Source organism: Lagopus muta, chromosome 14 (genome assembly GCF_023343835.1).
Source record: "Lagopus muta isolate bLagMut1 chromosome 14, bLagMut1 primary, whole genome shotgun sequence".
Lineage (NCBI taxonomy): Eukaryota > Metazoa > Chordata > Aves > Galliformes > Phasianidae > Lagopus > Lagopus muta.
The window spans coordinates 16,767,073-16,787,800 of record NC_064446.1 but is presented as its reverse complement, the minus strand read 5'-3'; the positions used below and the strand labels follow the sequence as shown (position 1 = coordinate 16,787,800).

The 20,728-nt window shown below is 43.6% G+C and overlaps 1 protein-coding gene across 3 annotated transcripts in view; it reads left to right on the top strand.

Annotated features, from left to right (window-relative positions):
• AFF4 (ALF transcription elongation factor 4) overlaps positions 1 to 20,728 on the top strand; it is a 48,646-nt gene that overhangs the window by 4,590 nt on the left and 23,328 nt on the right. For 2 of the 3 annotated variants that reach the window (XM_048961145.1, XM_048961143.1), the window contains exons 2-5: positions 12,500 to 12,626; positions 15,157 to 15,948; positions 17,239 to 17,283; positions 18,200 to 18,286. In XM_048961145.1, the coding sequence (XP_048817102.1) occupies positions 12,504 to 12,626; positions 15,157 to 15,948; positions 17,239 to 17,283; positions 18,200 to 18,286 (1,047 nt within the window). In that variant the 5' untranslated portion in view covers positions 12,500 to 12,503. Of the gene's footprint in view, positions 1 to 9,692; positions 9,847 to 12,499; positions 12,627 to 15,156; positions 15,949 to 17,238; positions 17,284 to 18,199; positions 18,287 to 20,728 lie in introns of all 3 variants that reach the window. The other variant, XM_048961144.1, reaches the window with a different exon arrangement.

Below are 20,728 nucleotides of genomic sequence, written 5' to 3'. Positions count from 1 at the left end.
TGGCTTTAAGATGTGTATCCTTTAGGCCGGGCTTGAAACTGTCCTCAGCTGCTGAGTTTGGTGGCTCTTGAATGGAGTGTCGTGGTTCTGTGATGTTTGGTTCTCAGTATTCCACATTGTAACGTCGTGTGGGGCACTGGGAGTTTAACTGTTAATGCTCGAGGTCTGGGTACCTGCCCGGAAGAGAAGAAGAGCTACATTCCCATGACATGGAGGAGCAGGAGGGAACTGTGTGTGCGTGCCTCTTCTTGTGGCTGGGGGATATCAGAGCACCTGCATTAAAGCACAGGGAATTCCAAACTCAGTGCTTTTAAAGCTTTTTCCTACGTGTGGTGTTAAAATGAGGAGGCGTCCAGATTCAGGTACCCCATAACTTCGTAGTCTTTAGGAAGCAAAGGTGGATGCTTGGTGTGATTGGATTGGATTGGATTGCATGCTGCTTGATGCTGTTTGCCACGCAGATGCAGTGGGCACTGCTGGCCTTCCCTACAGGTGCTGCTGTGTTTAACTTCATGACAGCACCACCTGCTTCTTTTCCAGGGTGGCCTCTTCAGGCAGTCGTCGTTGGGGCAGAGCTGTGCTTTTCCTAAGTTGATACAAGGCAACAGTGGAGACTTGAGTGTGTTTCTTGGTGTCGTGTGGCTTTTCTTGCTCTGCTGTATCTGCATTTTTTAAGTATTAGCTATAATTAATACACGATTGTGCTGGTTTTATACCTCTCACAATTAGGACCTGCCCAACAGTGATATCAGAGCCTTCTATCTTCCAACCTCACTGCTTCCCACCCTGATCTGCCTGGGCTTCTCCATCCCCGTCCAGCCTCCCATGGCAGCTCCACGCCTGGCCGTGCCTCCACATTTCCCCTCTTTGGGTCTTCAGGAGGATGTTTGCACAGGGGTTGTGTGCAGTGCAGCACTGTGCTGCTCTTCTGATTCCCGCCTGAATTAGCTTTTCAAAACAAGCCTTTGCAATTTTTAAGAAAAAATGAAAATATATTTAATTATGAGAGCTGAATGCTGAGAGCTCAGTGTGTCTAACCAGTGACCGGTTATGAAGTGCTCTTGAGACAGGAAGAATTGTTTAAACTTGTCCTTAGCACAGGTTGTAAGATTTCAGCAGGGTGAAATGGCATGTGCTCCCTGTGAGGTACTTTGCTTGGCAGCTTTGGTTCCCACACACTGAATTCTCACCCCGCTGAACACCGCCTCTCTCCTGCCATCTCACTGGTACTGCAGGTACATGGGGATCTTCTCAAGAGCTGAACCGTGACAAAACTGCAGTGTAATAATAGAAGTGTGTTTTGAGTACAGAGACCGTGGATATGAGAACGGAGGAGCCGTTCTGCTGCTCCTCCAGCGTGCATCCTGGGGTGGCGGGCAGCAGATAAGCGCACAGCCACCCCGGAGCCATGTAAGGCAATGTGAGCATAACTGGTCCTCCAGCAGCAGAAATCTGGAGACGAGCTGTGACAGCGTTATTTACTGCAGCTGACATTTAGAGAGGGTGCTGCTCTGGTGCTGTAGGGCTGCATGGAGCCGTCAGATGCACAGTGCCCTTTCCCTTGCCTTACTGAGGTCCTGCTGCAGGCGGCCTGTTTGAAATGACTGCTGCAGGCCAATGTAAATATTAAATATTTTTATATAAATCATGCTTCAGAATACTAAATGTGTGCTTCCATGTATGTCGCTAGCTATTCTGATGTTACTGAAAGCTCAGTAGCTGATAAAAGTTGTGTGCTTTTATATATTCACATATATAGCCTTGTTTCTGCATTTAATTTAATTTTCTGAAGACGTTACAGAGATTTTGTTGATGGAAGTGCTTAACTGGTTTTAATCAGACTTTGATGTGCACGAATCATTAAGGCAAGTTGGATGAGGAGATAAGAGTCCACAATTCTCTTTGTATAGTTTGGCTGCAGAGCAACTAATAGAAAATTTTTCCTGTATGGGAGGGTAGAATGAAATCCAGAAAGCCACATCAAAATGATTTTGTGCAGTGGTATGTCTTTGTGGGCAGAGGAATATAAGCCATAGTTTTCTGACAAAATCTGAAGATCTCATTACCAGTTTTCCATTGCTATTAGCATAAACATTTCCTCATTCAAAGATCATTAAAAAATCGCTTGGTCAAAGTTCCGAATGTGAAAAATTGAGCCTTTAAGTTGACAGTATTGAAAACAATGAGTAGAAATGCATTAAAGGAGTCTGAAAGGAGGAATGCTGGGTGAAGTTGGTGTAGCAGGTGGGACTGTTTTGTTGTAAGCGAAAACAGTAGCGTTAGTGGAAGCTGCCATGATTGGAAAATGTTTGATTTTATACAGATGCAGTTATTTTATTTGCCTGACTTTGGGGGCCTTCAGGCATAAAGATTGGACGAGATGAGATGCGATGGGCGTGATATTTTTACTATCTTACATCTCTTCTTGATGTGCTGGGTGGTCCTGCGTGGCACGGAGCTTACCGACAGATTGGTTTGTTTGGAGCGGGCTTTGTTTGTGCGTTTGGGTGTGTGGGTGCCTGCTGATGTTAGCTGTTGTGTTTTGTTTTCTGTTTGCTGCTTTTTTGAGACTGACATTCAGCCTTCCAGCACAGCGGTGGTGATGTGCCGGTGATGGGATGCTGCTCAGCTGCTCTGGGCCCTGTTGGCTGCAGGTGTGAGGCAGCGGGGCTGCTGCTCCTGTTCAGCATTGCTTCCAAGCCCCCAGTGAAGTTCTGGAATCGCTGCATTTCGATTTGTTCTTAAGATGCAGATGGGATGGGTTGGAATTGTGAATGTGGTGATGAGCATTTCACACCTGTGGAAGCGATAATGCAGGTACCTGGAGAAGGTGGAGTGGAAGGGTTCTTCTTGGGTTACTTCTGCTGAAATATCTGTACCAATTATATTTAATGAGGAGTTTGTGCTGTGATGCATTCTTAGCCAATAATTAGCAGAAATGCTTTTTGCAGGGAGTTCAAGCGGTCTTCAGCTTAAGTTTGTTAATTGCTAATAAGCTCCTAGAGAAAGACTTTTCTCGCTTCCTGTATCTCTCATTTCTGGCTCCTCTCACTGTTTTTGTGATTGTAAGAACAAAGTCTCATATTCTCTTACAGCCACATGAAGCAGGAGCCACATGGAGGTGACACATGCTGATGTTCCCTGGTGTCATTTCCTGCAGCTGATCAGCCTGTGCTGCCCTGGGCTCCATGTTGTGCTGGGTCAGAGCCCAGGGCTGTTGGCACCCGGCAGCACACGTTCCTTCAGAAGAGTGGCAGAGTGCTTCTGAGGGTGGGTTACAGACAAACAGAAAAAGTAAAGGTGGGCAGAAATGAGTACGTTTTCATCTTGGTTTCTGTTTAAGAGAACTCCACCATTTGAATCTCATTGGTTGATGTCATGGGGTGATTTCTTGCTGAGTACAAACACAGAGCATGCCATCTGTTTTAACCCAGTGTGCACCTCAATATTTTTGAAATTATTATGTGTAAGAAAACAGTGAATCATGCATTCCAAAATTGCTCTTTGCTTGTACCGTGCTGATCTTGAAGGGGAGATAGATGCAGGTCATTGACAAAACCAGTAAGAACGTGCCTCCTGTGCCAGACAGGGGAGGAAGGCCGAGCTGCTGGGCTGAGCTGCTTTGCCCCCCCATGGCTGTGGGCTGTGCAGGGAGCAGGTGCTGTGATTGCTGTCACACCTGGGAGCAGTTGTACCGTTAGCTGAGGCGCTGTGGATGGGCTCTGTGCCTTGTAACACACTGACATGGTGCCTAGCAGCCTGTTGCTTTAAGGGTTTCGAAATTCCGCCCAGTTCTGGCAGGAGTTTTGCAAGGCCGCTTGTCTGTTTCCTTAACTTCATACTAGAAGAAGTTTTAACGTTCTCTCTAGTGGCAAGATTCATTGGGTCTCGCTGATTTCAATTTATGTACGTCGTTAGGATTGTACGTTCTGCAGTTTTGTTTGTCGGGGTGTTCAACTCCAATTAGAAATACGTTAAGAGTGGCAGCCAGAAGCAGCGTGCACAACGCCTGTGCTGGTTTATCACACAAAGGAGTTCAGTTTGCATCCGAGCAGACCAAAAACTGCACGTATCTTCTGTGGAAGGCACCTCATGGCTGCTGTTACCCTGTGAAGAAGCCCCTAGGGGCAGGGGCTGCTGATTGCAGAGGAGCAGGAGCTGCACTGGGCCTCAGCAGCACAGCCTCTCGCTGCCTGGATGTGGTAACACTGCACAGCATGGCTGCTGCATCACGGCCCTGCCCAGGTGGGTGGTGAAAAGAACTTTGAAAGAAGTATGAAATAGAAGCAGGAAACGCGTTGAGGGGAGCGCAGTGCCAGCAGTGGGCAGGTGGTGAAGCGGGCCTGGGGGTGTGGGGCGGGGGGCAGCTGCCCCATGGCACGGCCAGCTCTGCAGCTGAGGCTTGCACGGCTTGGTTACTGCTTGTGAGCTGCTTCCTGAACCACTTGTGGATCCTGAAGATTGCGTCAGATGAGAAACCCACTTTTTGTGCAAAGTCCTCAGTAAGGCTGGGCACAGCGTGGGTTAATAGCCCCAGTGTTTTGTTACCAATGCTTGTGCTGTGAAGATGTATCAAATAAAAGTAGAAAGAGAGCTGTGCATGAAGGAGCCCTGAGCGGGGCAGAGATGCTCTCTGTATTTGTGCAGCGTGTGGAGCAGGGCGTGCAGCTGGGAACGGTTACACAGGACCTCGGTGCTTGATGCAGTGGCTGAATTTATCATCTCAAAACTGTGTTTCTTTTAGTGTGTTCTGCAGCAAAATTCTTGAGTCTTGGTTATGATAGGAAGATAAATGTCTTGCGAGAAAGCACAGACAGATGATCCTTCAGTAGGACTGGAGGAAATAGCAGTTAAACCTGCGTAATGTAGGTGATAATGTTTTCAGTCCTGTTGCTTCTGAAGTTCCGTTGAACAGGAGGAGGAGGTGGACCCGGGAATGGATTGATGTTCCCCTTCTGCCCCAGCACTCTCTTTAGGTGGCACTTTGTTAAAATGTTCCGTATTGCTTCAAATCTTACACAGAACGTATTTATCAGAGAATTTCTGCAAAGATCCTTTCTTAATCCCAGTGCTGTGGAGTTCATAATACTCGAATGTAATGAGACCTTACAAGACAGTCAATTAATGTGAGGAAGTCAGAACTCTAATAGCCAGATTAATGCTGGATTTCTGAATAGCTATTGCTTAATAAAATTTGAGCACCAATTGTCTTTGTTTCAAAGTTTAAACAGAAGAACATGTAGGCACAGGAATTCTGTTATTAAGTTTCTGTCCAATTAAACTGTAGAATATTGTTGGGAAACTATTATAATATGCTTGGTTAGCCTGTGTGGGCATGAAGAAATTGCACGTAGAAGTTTTGTGTTCATGGTGCTCCATCTTTGCATCGTGGGAATTGTAGAATCTGCTCATGATTGAGCACTGCAAGGACGAGAAGAACGTTGTTTGAATGAAAGATCAAATTGGGTTGCAGTATGCTGATTTGGGATTTGTGCAAGAAACAAAATTGTGTTCTCAGCAGAAGGCAAAATTCTGCTGCAATGAATCCTCAATGTAGTGCTTGCTTTCTTCTTGTCTTCTGAACGTGAGCCATCAGAACTGGATTTCATTGGCTTGGTTAAGAAAACGTTTTATCCCTGAATGTTGCTTTGTTATAGCAAGACAAAGCAAAGAAATGAAAATACCAACGAAAGTGAAGTTGAAATTCTGCTTCACTTTACAGCAGAAATGAACTTTGCTTGGCTTGCAAGAGTTTGTTGTTGAAGCCTCTTTATTCTGTCCGACTCGGAGCCCTGGCTTGGAGTTGTGGTAGATGCAGAAATGGCAGTTTTGGTACATGATGGCTTTGTTGCATCGCAGTTCTCAATCTTTGCCTTCCAAGTCCCGTCCCTATGGCTGAGCCACTGCTGCGCCCTCCGTGCGTGTGGTCCTTTGGGGGCTGAATGACCCCTTCCTCTGCTGTTTGCATTCTCCGGAAGAGAAGGGGGGAGCAGGGCATTGTGCTGTCAGTTGTTGGATTTCCCTCTTTCTGTACCCTTTTCTGTAGTAACAGGACAAAAAGGAGGGACTGACGCTGGTGGCCTGTGAGCATCTCTACTGCCTGGGAAGAAAAGAAAGCTGGGAGAGCCGGGCAGCTGCTGCCTCATCCTGTCCATAAAAGGAATAGAAAAAAGAAAGCCAAGCAAAACCGATTGCTTCAGATCTGCATTTTTTTCCCTTCCTCTCTCAATAGGAGATAGGGCACGTTTCTTTCTAACAGTGCTTTGGATGCTGGCTGCCAGCCTTGTGCAGGAGTCTGGCTGGTGATGTGCAGCCCCTCCGTGGGTGCCTTGCTGAGCTGAGAATGAGCTGCAATCACTGCTTTGTTCTTAGAGCCGTCCTCAGCAGTGACACAAAATAACGCTGCTGCCTGTGTGAGGTTAACCCAGGGGAAGGGGTGGTGGTGGGCCCGGATGTTTTCACCGCCCAGTGATACTGCTGCACAGAATCTGGAGTTGTAAAGGAGCAGTGGTTTGGGTTCTCTCAACCCTTCAGTAAATTCTTGGATGTAAACATTTGAGGCTCTTTTAATAGTGTGTTTTAAAGAACGGCTTCAAACTTTTTAAATGAGCTCTGCTGCTGAAATGAGAAGTTTCCTGTTTTACTTGGGTTCTAAAATTCGGTTGCTTTGTTCTTATCTTAATCTAATTATTATCTTAGCATCTATGAGTTGGATCTTGGGCGCAGTGAGTAACACGTCCATCTCACACCTGAACTTGTCTAATAAAATGTGCTTACAGAGCCTTTTTTGTTCTAAAGAATCCCCAAGTCCTTTCTTTGTAGTCAGTGCTGAGTTACAAATCATCATGATAGCTCTTGCATCCATCATTGAAGGGTGGTACTTTCAGAAATAGAACATGCTAGCTGTTTGGTACTCGGGTAATCCAGTACAGTGTTATGGACTGGAGGGAGGAATCTGGCAGCCAGAACTAAAGGAGCAGGATGTAATTACCTGCATCTTCACTTGGCTGGGACACTGGAATTAATGAGCCGCTCTTAGAAAAGTACAGAGGTTTTCCTCAGCTAAGAGTGGTGAAGGATTTGTGCTCTCTGTCTGAGGAGCAGTGGCAAGCCCAGGCACATAGTGTTTTCTTGGGGATTTTTGCAGTTCCAGAGCTGATCAGGAAGGAGCAGTGCCCTGTAGCAAGCTGCTCTCTCTCCCTGGTAGTTCTCATCAAACATTAACCTAACCCAAGGCAACTTTTTCCCTTCTTTTTTTTTTTTTTTTTTTTTTAAAGCTCTGCCACCCTGGCTGTATGTACAAAGGTGTTCAGCTCTTACAGTACTTTGTCATCTCACTGTTGTGAAGTATGGAATAGTTAAACATTAGAAACATTTGAATTTATTAAAATGGCGAAAATCTGGTTCGTATTTGTGTGAAATTACCAGTGCAGTTGTATTTTATTTTATTTTATTTTTTGCTGGTAACACAGACCTGATCGAGCTTTGGAAGAGGGGATCTCTCTATTAGAAATGGGATTATGTTTTAGAAACAAACCAGGAAATCTTCATTCTCATTAAAATACCCAAGTGAGGCTGTGGTTCAGGTGCATTGGTGTCCTCACCGTGTTTGCCTACCATGGATGGTGGTCAATGCTGAGCTCTAACTGCAGAGCACCTCTGGCTTAGCCAACCTTTCCTCCCGTTGAGCAGATAACATTTGCACTTGGAGCCATCCCAAACTAAATACCCCTCCCTTGTGGCAGAATACCAGTGCTATTAACTAGAGCTGATGGAAAACTTCAGCCATTGTGTTGAAAGTGCGAGGGAGAGAAGTAAAATGGAGCCCTTCATTCCTTTGAAAACTTTCTTTTTTTTTTTTTTTTTTTACTGCTTCTTAACACACAAATATCATTTAAACTCTCTGTCACTTCTTATGGTGGTGTTCCAGAGCTCTGTGAGGGCTGCTTGGGTGGTTGTCCTGCTTCTGTATCTGTGAGATTGTGGTTATCCTTAAACTTCACCTGGAGTTTGTGCTGCTCTGTGCAGGGCTGGAGCACTTCTGGAGGAAATGGTTTGTGGGTTTTCTCAGCAGTTCTTTTTTCGTTACCGTAGTGTAGAAAGCTGTAAGTTAAGACTGCTTGTTCACTTTTATTTGGTAAGTATTACATTGTTAGTGATGAGTTCTGAGTGCTTCACTGTTCTGTGCATCGTGTTCCTGTGTTTGCTTTGTTGTTCTTGTGGAGCAGGGTTATTCTTTTTGTTTATTGTTTGTTTTATTAAACGTCTTCCTTTCTTACTGCTCCTATTTGAGTACATTCACACTGAGCTGACAGTAATTTGGGGATTGTTTGTGCGATGGTAGTGACTGGCTCAGTAACAGTGCCATCCTGGGTGTGGAGCTGGGAGGATGGGCAACTCCTGAGATTTGTACAAGCACAGGAATACTCAAAATAAGCAACAGGTATCTCTGGAGCTGGATGTGGCACTGAAGCGGTTTCTGGCATTTCTAAAGTGCTTTGTGAAACACATCATTCCTAGTTATAAACAGGATTTCCAGCTCGGTTGCTTTGAAGAGCCGTGGTGGGAGCTGTGTGCGCGCTGTGCTGCTGCTGCGTCCTGCAGAAGTGCTGCACGTCGTGCGTTTGTTCCCTGCTCTCTCTGAACACTTTATCGTTCACGGGCAGATGTTGTCCAACAAAATTGGTGCTCGGCACGGCCCATTAGCCGGTACAGGATACGTGAGCTGTTTGATTTCTGTTGCTTACGCAGCCGATTCAGACAGGGGGAAAGCAAGCCCTTGATATAAATGAGGATGTCTCAGAGGAAGTCTTGGTGCTGTGAACACGCTTTGAAGATCCACCAGAGCCGCACCGAACGGCTGTGGGTTCGGGACGTTGTTGTGCGGGGCGCAGGGAGGCTCCCTGTGGGCGCTGCTGTGCCGTGCTGCTGCTGGGGCGGTGCGGTGAACTCATGTGAGCACAGCGCTGTGATGCCTGAGGTGCTTCGGGGGGATGAGAGGGCAGGCTGCGAGTCCTGCACCTTACCCAGCGTTTGGCCGAGGCACTCTGTTCTGTAACAGCGCTGCTGGGAAAGCTCCAGGGATGCGTGGGTGGCTTTTTCTTCTTTTTTTTTTCTTCCTAAACTGGGATCGTGATCCAAAATTCCCATACATGGGCCTGGCCCTGACACCCCGGAGCTGGAGCAGAGGGAAGGGAGGTGGGAAGGGCTGAGCAGCAGTTCCATAATGCTGCTTGGAACATCTAAGGGGGTAATTGCTTGAGGAAGCCATTGCCAAGGCCACAGCCTTCGTGTGCTGGGGTGAGCAGCAGCACCAAACTGCCTTCATAAGAAATGAAAACGACATTTCCGGTATGGATGGTTTGGATCACGCTCTGCTCAGTGCATTTAAGTGAGCAGCTGACAGTTGACATAAATGATGTAAATGAATTTGGTATCGGACATTTCTGATCATTTCCTGCTTGAATTGCTCCAGCTCTTCAAATTGAGCTGGAGAACAGGCACAGAGTTTGGATGCTCAGTTCCGTGCTGAGATCGCGTTCTGAGTGCGCTGTGCTGAGTGCAGCATGGCTGCCTCTGGGCGAGAATATTGGCTAAAGCATGTAGAGTTAGACTTTGAAAATGGAAACACTGTGCTGTGCTTTAGGCCTGTGCTCTAATTTCTTTTAATTTTTGCACTTTTCTTTCTCCAGATGTGGAAATTAAGGTGACTTGAGTCCTTGCAGCGGGGCGTTAGTTGTGCCTCCCTTAGCCTGGCTGTGATCCTGCTAGGAGTTCTCACATTCGCTCAGGCCTCCCAGGAAGAGGGAAAGGGAAATTATAGCAGGATCCTGTTTATAGCAGCAGGTACAAACCAATGAGTTCTTGTCTTCTGCTTCCAGGCCTGGCATGCAGGGAGGGAGGAGCAGAGAGCTGCAGTCCTATTGCAGGGGTGGGTTGGGGAGGTGGGGGATTGGCAGCTGTTATCCCCCTCCAGGAGCAGCCTGAGCCCCAGGGATGGGTGTGGGCTGGGTGCTCCCCAGCTCAGGCTGCCCTGAGCCCAGCCAGCCCTGGGCACCCAGCAGCACTGCCAGGGCAGTGTTCCTCAATGACAGCAATATATTTTTGGAGAGCAGACTACAAAAAATGGGTGTAATTGCTTGTGTTCTGAAGGTCACTTCTGCAATTCCTTTAGGCTGAAGTTAATTGCTAGCAGTACTGATTTGCTAGGCAGGCCACTGTCGTTTGCTTTTCAGGGTGCCACTACTGCTTATTTTTCATGAACAAAGGCAAAGTTGTCTGCTGTTTCATGGCTGTGTAAGAGAATCACAGAATCACAAGGTTGGAAAGGACCTACAAGATCACCCAGTCCAGCCAAGAGATAAATGTGGCTGAAGAATTGTCGCAAATACAGAGTTAGAGCCCACCAAATCAGCATGCACTGAATTCATTTGTTTACGTATTTCCTACTGGTGTGATTTGAATAGCTTGGAGATGCTCGAAATATCTCTGTGTAGGGATCTGAAAGAGTGGATCTAGAAATGTAATTTGGATCCCATTCAAATCAATGATTCCCCTCCCTTTCTTCCTGCATAACAAAATATAAAGCAAACCCACCCCCGGTGCCCATACAGCCCGGCTGGCTGCTCACAGAGATGGTTGTTATCCCTTGCTGTGTGCTTCACGAGGCCAGGGATGGGCACTAAGAAAAGCGCTTTGCTGGTTCAGCGTTTTGGATAACTAAGTTTGCAGATAGAGTCAGATCAGCTCCGGTTTTGCTCCGGCTCTGAACTGGACCGAGTCCCTGCTTTAGTATCACTGCTGTGTGACGCTGTTACAAATGCTGAGCATGTTTCCTCAGCAAAAGAGTTGCAACAGATGTTGATACAGTTTTAAGAGTGATGCTTGTCTGTGTAAGAGCCAGTGGAGGTCCTCGTGTTAAAATGTAACTCTCTACTTGTAAAGTGTAATTATCATCTTCCGAAGGGAGAGCTGCTTGTGATTCACTATCTTAGTGCCTTTATGGGAATGAATTCCTCAAGGTGAGGATACGCTGCTCCCTGCCTGACATTTTTGATAGTAAAATGGCATGGATCCTAACGGTTGGCTTTAACAAGTCACTGTCTGTAATTAAGTCTGACATTTGTTTCTGTTTAAATCTTGGATGTATGAGAAATCTGAAGGAGAAAAAAAAAGCTGTTTATACCTCCGACTTTCAAAGCAGGCTTACGTTTTGCCATTAGGGTGAAAATTATGTTGGTGGTTTGGCTGCTCTGCAGTGTGCAGGGCCCTCCCTCAGCAGGCAGACTTGCATTCGCTTGCAGTTGCATGAGTTCAGCTGATTTTAGCACAGTTGGAGAAGTGATTTTCAGATGTACATTAGAAGTTAGCACGCTCCTAGGCTTGATGTCAGCCTCAGGTTGGATTATGCTGATGCTTTTACCTTGTTTACAGTGCAGTTATTTCAGGGAAGTGCAGCAAACTCACGCCCTAAAGCATCCAGTCTTTAAACTTACACTGGGGATTTCTCCTGGTTTTGATGTCCCTGTGGATATTTTTTATAGACAGAGCAGTAGAAAAAAATGAAGCCGGGTGAGTAAGAAATTGCAGTGAAAGGCTCCAATGATTTTAAGTTGAAAAGCACAAATAATGGTTTTTAAAAAGCTGAGTGGAAGTTCTGCTTAGGATGGAATAGCTGGTTTTGTAGAGCTTTCAGATGGGCTGTGTGGCAGGCTTATGATGCTGTACTTTTAATAACCGGGCAGCTGTCTGAACATATGAAATAATGACTTTCTGAGCAGACACCTTCTTCATTTTACACTTATATTGGAACAGCATTTATGTTCTGGAAGCATCTATTGTAGTTTTGTAGATCAAGAAGGTGCTTTTATAAATCTCTTAATGCAAAGTACAGTATGGCACATACAAAAAGAGATGGAGGCCTTATTTATCCCTTATTTTGTTTACTCCAGCAAGTCCTGGTGCTTTATGAGCCTCAAAGGAAATCATTGCTGACTTGTTGTTAGATTTTGTGTTGCTACAACTCGACGCATTGCTGTGAACACAAGCAGCAAGACCAGACTTCCAAGGCAGATCTGTAATACGTGAGATTTCTATTTTTTTTGCTCTGCACTGTTGCAGTAGGAGAACATTGTGAAGTGGTGTGTGCTGCCTGCTGGCCTTCGAGAGGGGAGATCCTCCTGGATTTCCTGGAACCTGGACAAGCTGTGGCTGCTGCATCGCAGTGCCAACAAAGCTGGAGGCTCCAACTTCCAGCTGTTTGCCTGAGGACTCTGATTTATTTATTTAACTGCATAAACTGTCCCTGTCAGAAACAGATTGTAGATTATAGCTGCTCTAAATGTGAAATGGTTCAAGCTGGACAAACTTCCTTTCAGTTTTGAGGAGCTGCAGTCAGCGGGGGGTTTTTACCTGGGATCTCTTAGCAAAACAGGGGTAACTGTGTGCTGCCATCCCTCCTTCCTTCTGTGACCAGGAAACTGTTGGTTGTGTTTTGCAGCAACATGAACCGTGAAGACCGAAATGTGCTGCGAATGAAAGAAAGGGAAAGGCGAAATCAGGAAATCCAGCAGGGTGAAGAAGCCTTTCCGCCCAACTCTCCTCTCTTTGCTGAACCCTACAAAGTTGTGAGTTCATTTTACAAATGCTTTTTTTTTTTTTTTGTGTAGCAGAAATTGTATGGAAATACGTACTTCAAGTCTGTTTTCATCTGAAATGTTTTTAGGTTGGCACCTTAACCAGTGTTTAAACGAGTATTTGGACTGACTGGCAGATTTGGACTAATGCTTGTGAAACAGGCACTGTTTTGAAGTGAGAAAAGGGATAATGAGGCAGAATAGTATTTTTTCTTAAAAAAAGCTTTATTTTGCTTCTGCCGTGGTCATTTAAGTGGAACTATTTAAGGTTTTTATTACATAGTTCAAAACTCACTTTGAAAACAAAACCATTCCCTTATCACGGTTTTGTTTGCAAGAGGTCAAACATTGCAACTGAAGTCTTTTCTCCCACAGGAGGGAAGCTGTGAGGTGGTTGTTTGATTCCTGTCCTCCCTTTACTGTGCACAAGAACTAAATCCCACAAGTATGAAGCTAACTAAAGCTGGTTGGGATTCAGTGAAACTGATTTGGAGGGCAAAAAAGAAACAACGCAAAGAACTCCAACTGGTTTTTCAGGAAAGAACTCCTATAACTGTGTTGGCAACAAAAGTTATTCTAGTATAAATAGGAATTAAAACTTACATAACTGAGTGGAGAGGTGTAGCTGATATTATTTTACTACTAAGTAAAACTTTGTATGACCAATGCATCATAGACCTTATGGTGACGGTGCCTACAGTTCTTAAAATCTTGCATGCAACCACCAATACATTCTTTGAAGCACTAGTTAGTGTTGTTTCAGTTATTCCTGGTCAACTTTAAGTGATGCTGTATGGAACTGCTACTTAAAATCCCTGTTGAAACTTGGCTGGAGGCCCAGAATTTGGCTGCAGATTAAATAAATGCACTTTCTTTGGCCCGAATAAGAATTAGAATATAAGAATATAACAAAACTGAGTTTATGAAGTGCTCCGTCCACTTATTTGAAGTCAGCTGTAATTCTCTGCATATGCCTTTCAGGGAAAAGAGAAAATTTTGAGGGAGAAAAAGATGGACAGAGAAGAATTGCATTACTGTGGTTGGTTGGGGAGAATTGGGTCGCTGTGACTGTAGGGCTTTAAGATATGGGGATCTTTGGATCGTTTCAGTCGTATTTTTCACTTGTGTGACTACTTGCTTTTGCCTGTTTCCTTTACCTTCTAATACATGGGACTAAAAACTCTATTGACCATATAGATTTTGAACAGCAGCTTCATTTTTTAGAGAATAAGTATGAATTGGGCATCAGTCAAAAACAGTGAAGTTCATTTGGCTTTCTTTCTGTAAACTGTCAAAATAAGGGTAAAGTATTTCAGAGTATTTTGTTCCTGTTCCTTCCCTTCTGTGCCTGTATGAGTTTTGTTGTTATTTTCTATGGACAGATGTTTTCTCAGTGTCTGCTAAGACAGTGGTAATTAGGGTTGGATCTCTATTGGAGATCTTATTTGATATATGCAATTAAGAGCAGTTTTAAAGGGGCATTTATGCAGAAGAACACATGGAAGTGATGTTTTATTTGCTAATGGCAGTTCTTTCATTCAGCCCACAGTAGTCTTTGGTAAATAGATACAGCTGACATTTGGGTTTGCTTCCTTTCTCCTGCCTCTGTAAAAACCAATACTTTCAGTGATGCTTTTCTTTGAGTTTTGTGTCCTGGGTATTTTTGTGTCTTCCCAGACTGAAGGATGAATTTTCTTCACAGATACTTTAAAGCTGTGTGAAATAAGATGAGAAAATGATAGCTGGGCAAAGTGGCATTTAGTGTTAAACTTGATCAAAGATTGTAATAGAATTGTTGGTTACTTCTTTGTTAGAAGCAGACAAGTGTTACTGCTTTTTAAGTTAGTTGGCTTTTCAACATTGAAGAATTGAACAGAGAATTCAAACAGAGAAAACAAGGATTAATGAAAAAAAAAATTAAAGATCAGAAACAGACTTTGAAAATAAATATCTTCCAATTTTCAGACAGGCAAATAGAGAAATAACTCAGTAGTACTGTTGGCCCTTATGGTGAGTTTCTGTCAACGGGAAGTTGGGCAGGTTATCTGCCATCTTTCTGAGCTGGTGTTGGTGTACACCGGTGCTGTGCTCATCATATTAAAAGGTTTTAGAACATGGGACTTAATGATGGGGGAATCTCTGTTCCTTACATGGCTCTTATGGGTATTATGGATATCTGTGGGCAGTCAGTGCATACCGGGAGCGACAGCTTTGCCCATGAACAGAGGTGGGGAAGGTGGAAAATGCCCATGTGATTTTTCGGTAATTAGAGATCAGAATAAGAAAAGGAGAAGTGCTGCTGAGGTACATCTTTTCTGCATGCCACGGGGTGTGAAATTACTGCTTAGAGAACAAAACCTGGGAATCAGAAACATGAGCAAAAAAAGCCTTGGATGTTAGCCATGATCTTAGCCTTGAAATTTAGATTAACTACAGTAGTTGTCAAGTCAATTAGCTGAAAATGAAATTGTGACTTTAAAGCTGTGTTTTGCATTTGCATTTTCTTTAATGATTTTCACAGACCAGCAAAGAAGACAAATTATCAAGTCGCATTCAGAGCATGCTTGGTAATTATGATGAAATGGATGATCTTATAGGAGATAGATCGCTACCAAAGCTTGTTGGAATTCCCAAACCTACTGTACCATCAACAGCAGATGAAAAATCAAACCAAAGTTTCTTTGGTGATCAGAGACATAATACTAGTTCACATCAGAGTAGCAAATGGACTCCTGTAGGACCAGCACCCAGCACTTCCTCACAATCTCAGAAACGGTCCTCGGGTTTACAGAGCGGCCACAGCAGTCAGCGTGGCAGTGGCAATAACACTAGCAGCAGTGGCCAGAGGCACGACCGTGACTCGTACAGCAGCAGCAGCAGTCGCAAAAAAAGCCAGCATGGATCAGAACACTCCAAATCCCGTTCTTCCAGCCCTGGGAAACCACCTGCTGTTTCTTCATTAAGCTCCAGCCATTCGAGATCTCATGGAAGCGATCATCACAGCAAAGAACATCAACGCTCAAAGTCTCCCCGGGATCCGGATGCCAACTGGGACTCTCCTTCACGAGTGCCCTCATTTTCTAGTGGGCAGCACTCTAACCAGTCTTTTCCGCCTTCGCTCATGTCCAAGTCCAGTTCAATGTTACAGAAACCCACTGCTTATGTAAGGCCAATGGATGGGCAGGAATCCATGGAACCAAAGTTATCCTCCGAACACTACAGTAGTCAGACTCACAGCAGCGGTGTGAACGAGCTGAAGCCTAGCAGCAAGGCACATCTGACCAAGCTGAAAATACCTTCTCAACCACTCGATGTAAGTTGTTATTTGCTGGGTTCTTGAATGTGAATCCCTTTGGGCTGGGATTTTCCAGCTTCTTTAAAATCTCAATAAACTTTGTTTACAGTAAATTTTATATTTTATTAAGTAAAGCATCTTAAACTTTCGCAGTGAAGACCTGTATTGTCACTGGGAAATGCACAAATGCTTCTTCCATACAGATATTGTGATTTTTGTTAAGCAAAGCCTATGAGATGCACTGAGAAAGGCTAACTGAACCCAGACTGACAAGTTTTCCTAGAGTACTTTAAATTATAGTCAGAAGTTGGTAAAATAGTAGGATACTCACAACTATTTTGACAACCCGTATGTGTGTATTGTCTTTACGGTGGGCCATGTTCTCTTAGACAGGTGATGCTATCTCCCTGTCCCAGATTTTCATTTGAAGAATGTAATAATTTATAGATAGCTTTGCCTAAGCAAAATAAGCTAACCCCAAAGCATGCCAAACTGACAGAGGTTCAGACTTCTCATCAGGTATGCTGAATATAGAGCTCTGTTGGGCACTGACATTGACTATAGCTCGCATACAAAGAGAGTGCCTTACTTAATAACAAAATGTCATTGCATCTTGTACTGTTTGAATTGTGGCTAGGAAGAGGAAACAAAAAAACTTTTGTGCCTGGAATTTCAATAAAGAGCAAAATAAGATTGAGAAAACAGGTAAGGAGAGCTGGAAAGTGAATTATTCCCATATTCTTAAAGACTTCATGTGCTAACGGTGAGGCAGTAAAACATGCAGTAACTTTGCTTCCTTTCTGTTTGTAGTGTCAGGGATGCAAAAGATTTATAGTTTCACAGTTATTGCTGTTTCTGGTTTCATGCTGTCATCTATGTTTTACTTCATAATGCAGTTTGCCTTATTGCGTATTCGTGGTCATCCATTTGAGTTCAGCTGTTATACAGCCGTGTCTTCCCAGGGATGATTGAAAGCTATGATTTTTTTCCTCTCTCAGTTTTTAATATCCCTGACTGCTTAAGATCACTTTAACTGTCAAGTGAAAAGGAAGAGATTGTTGTGGCAGTTTCATAGGTCTGATGTATTTGCTTTTCATGACTGGTTGTGACTCACCCTGTAAAAATCTGAGTCTAGCTGATATTAAAATTAATGTTGCTGAAAAGAATTAACAAGATCTGTTTGTATTTCTGTAGAGTCTAGATGAATCATGATAAGGACCGAAGTTTATTTTTAACTGCTTCATACCCCTGGGATCTTTTAGAGAAAATCTGCTTTAGGAGACATTAATCTTGAGTTTTGATTTCTAGGCATCAGCATCTGGTGATGTGAGCTGCGTGGATGAAATTCTGAAAGTAAGTTCTCTGTGCTTTTGTTCATAACTCATTTGTTGAATACACAAACGTTACTAAGGAGGTGGAAAGTACTCTGCACTGGATTAGTCCTTTCAAATTGGTTTGACTGCAAGTCATTACAGGAGGACTCCTCAGTTAATCCTCTGAAGCAGGTAGACTGGGGAACACTGGAAGCAGAACTGTGCATGCTGGGCATGCTCATCTCCTGGAGATCCTCATTGAATTGCTTTTCTTCTATCCCAACCCTCTGCTGTTTTCCCCAGAATTAACCATTTCTTCCACCAAACTAGAGTCCTTACATTCCAGTATCCATTTAGGTTGTAATAATTTTTTTCTACCCAGCAGCAGACCCTTCTTTTCTCCCTGTGTTATTTTCTCAAATCTTTTTATTCCTCGTGTGACCCCTGCTCTTATGTCTGGTATCACAAAGGTATCCTTGGATGCTCCACGAGCATTTGAGTAACTTACTTGCTCTGATCCTCAGTACTCCACAGTTATTGGAGATGCTCTGAGCGAACACAAGAAATTTCTTTCTGGCTTCAGGCTTTTGATTTTCACTTTTGTCTTCCAAATTTCTGTGCTTCCCTTTTCCAGGTTTCTTCTTTTTACCCTTTGTCTCACATTCACTCTTCACAGCCTGATGTGATCAGACTTCAGTTTCTGTTCAGGCAAACCAATTTCATTGATTTGTGCCTTTCTTGTTTTGTTGCTGTGTCTAATCTGTTTTCATGGGTAGAAATATTTTTGTGCAAAATCTCCATTATATGTTTGGGAAATTAAGATTTGAGTATAAAGTTTAGTGAATTATGAACAGTGAACTGAAAATTGAGAGGTAGTTACCATTGGAATCAGGGTTGTAACTTGAAATCTTTGTGCTTTGGCTTTGCTGATAGCTGGATTTTTGTTCTGGTTACAGGAGATGACCCATTCTTGGCCTCCTCCACTGACTGCTATTCATACACCATGCAAAACTGAACCATCAAAATTTCCTTTTCCAACAAAGGTCAGTATTGTGATCAAATACTGAATGCTGTTAAAAGATGAGCTCCTGTTAATGGTCAAGATTTTGGAACTCTTTTAAATTGAATTCTGTATAGTTCTGTGTTTGTTTCTGTACCTTGAATCTCTTTATCTTACTTCACAGCATTGCCATTCTTACAAAGAATGTCATTTTCTTTCCTCTGGTTTCCACACACAGAGTGGTTTGCAAAGATGATATGGGATAGCTTTCCTTCAAATATTAAAATTAGTTTCATAAATTTAAACCATATTTAAGGTAATTGTGAAGTTTTAGAATGCCATAGAGCTTTCTTCTCTGTTGGAGAAAACACTTTGCGCTATTGTGTGCAGAAGCAAGCATTGCTTACCTCTGTCTGGCAAGCAGTGGTAAATGCTAAGAAATGTAAATGTACTTTTCTGCTTAAACTGAACTTTCCTCATAATTTTGAGGTCCCTTAATAGTGCTATTAGATCTTAAATTTTTCAACTATGAAAAAAAAAAAAGTTAAGTTTTCAAATCAGACACTTGCTAAAGGAATTCTGAGATCACTTACCCTGAAAGATGCCTTCCTAGCATCCCATGTGCTTAGTAACTACTGAAGTGTTTAAGCTGTTGCTTTTTGCTGCTGTTGGCAGTCTGGGCCTATTTCCAGTAGACCTGCTGAGCTGACACCTCTGAGGAAGGGGCTCTCATTCTCAGCTCTCAGCTGCCTGCTCCCCCCAGGGCTGGATCTTGCATCCTCAGCAGCAGTGCTTTCAGTCAGACTGGCATCAGTGATGGTTTGCCTTGAAATGCTGCTCTGTAATCTGAAGTATTTTGTAGGCTGATGAGTGTTCAGGGGAGACAGTTGTGGGTAGTGACTTGAGCAAGCACAGTTTGGTTTGAGGTAGCTGACTAATATATGAAATCATGTTTTGCTTCCTGTATCTACTGATTAACAGCAGTTGATTTAACTTGAGAATATAATTCTTCTCAAGACTCAACATATCTCCAAAATGGGTTGCTAGTGTGGCATGATGCCATCTTGCAGAAGTTATGATGGTCACCTTTTAAAAGTTGCCTTCTAAATCATGAAGGCTCCACTTTTCCTGACCAGTCTGCTGATTTTTAGCACCATTTAACTGCTCTGTGTTTCCTGTTAGATCCAAATTGTTTCCCAAACCATTCAGTGAAGTACTCCTTAAAAATTTTCTCCCTAAGATCTCTAATGAAATCTGTCAAAGCAGAGTGTGCTGTTACACAAATGCTTTGACATCAACTTTCTAGTCTTCATACCATAAAGATGTTTTTGAATTTACTTTCCATTTGAAACCCCCCTCTAAACCCCAATATAAGCAGGTTGAATTACTCTTTATAACAATCTAATTTGAAAAGAAAGGTGTTCTGTAATTTTGATTGGTTGGCCGTAAGTAAATGTTCTCATGAGTCCTTTGTAACAGTTTCCTCAGGGTGGGAGAAATGCTGAAGCTGGGTGATTTACCCAGGAGAGCAGTGGGTGAACGCAGCTTTCCAAAAGGCTCCAGCTGCAGCTCATGGTTGTTTTTTGGCCAGAGGTTCCAGGCTGTGTTGTAAGTGCACATCCACCAAACTCCCACAGACTGATGGGAGGTTAAATGCTTCTGTTACTGCCACTCCTGAACAGCCCAGAGCTACGGGCAGCTCTGTGTCAGCAGCCTCTATCGCCAGCGTTCTTCTCTCGGTGCCTCTTTGACTTGGGGAGGGAAAGAAGGTGTGCAGAAATACAGAAGCCTCTGTGCTGCAGAGAGGAACGACATGAGATTGCACAGCCTTGTTGACGTCTGAACACAAAAGGAGGCTGTGTTTTTCCTTTTGAATCTGTCGACCTGGATTGTGTTTCTTCGCTAAGTTTGCAAAAAATTCCATTTATGGCTGCTCCGCGTCTTTCGACTTTTTGCCAGCTTTTTTATTTTGTGGCTGCACATCTTAGCCATGGAACTTTGTCAAATTCTCTATTTCCAAAGCCTGTAATTTCCTCTGCCTTCTCCCCTCTGTCATTCTTGGCACTGGGATTTCTCAGAAATTCCAGCAAGTTAGTGAGCCATAGGCTTCTACAGCCCAGACCCGGAACAGAACACAGAGAGCTGAACACAGCGCTGGTTTACTTTAATCAAGCCACACTGTTCTAGAAAATCTCTTTCTCTTTAATATTCTATTTATTTACAGGTTAGAATGCTGCAGCGTTTCACAGCATTCCTTTTGTGTGCACAAGTCTGGTACGCTTTGCCTGCACGTAGAAAATTAGGCTCATTTTGGTGGACGGGTGGATTTTATGTGTAAGATTGCTGGCATCAGATCCTTTTCCCTGTGTGCAGAGTATTTGCAGGGACCCAACATCCTGGCTGGGGCCTGTCTGCATTACTATAAATATATCCTGTAATTATCAGGAAGTCTTTGAATCAGAAGATAAAACTTTGTGAAAATAGG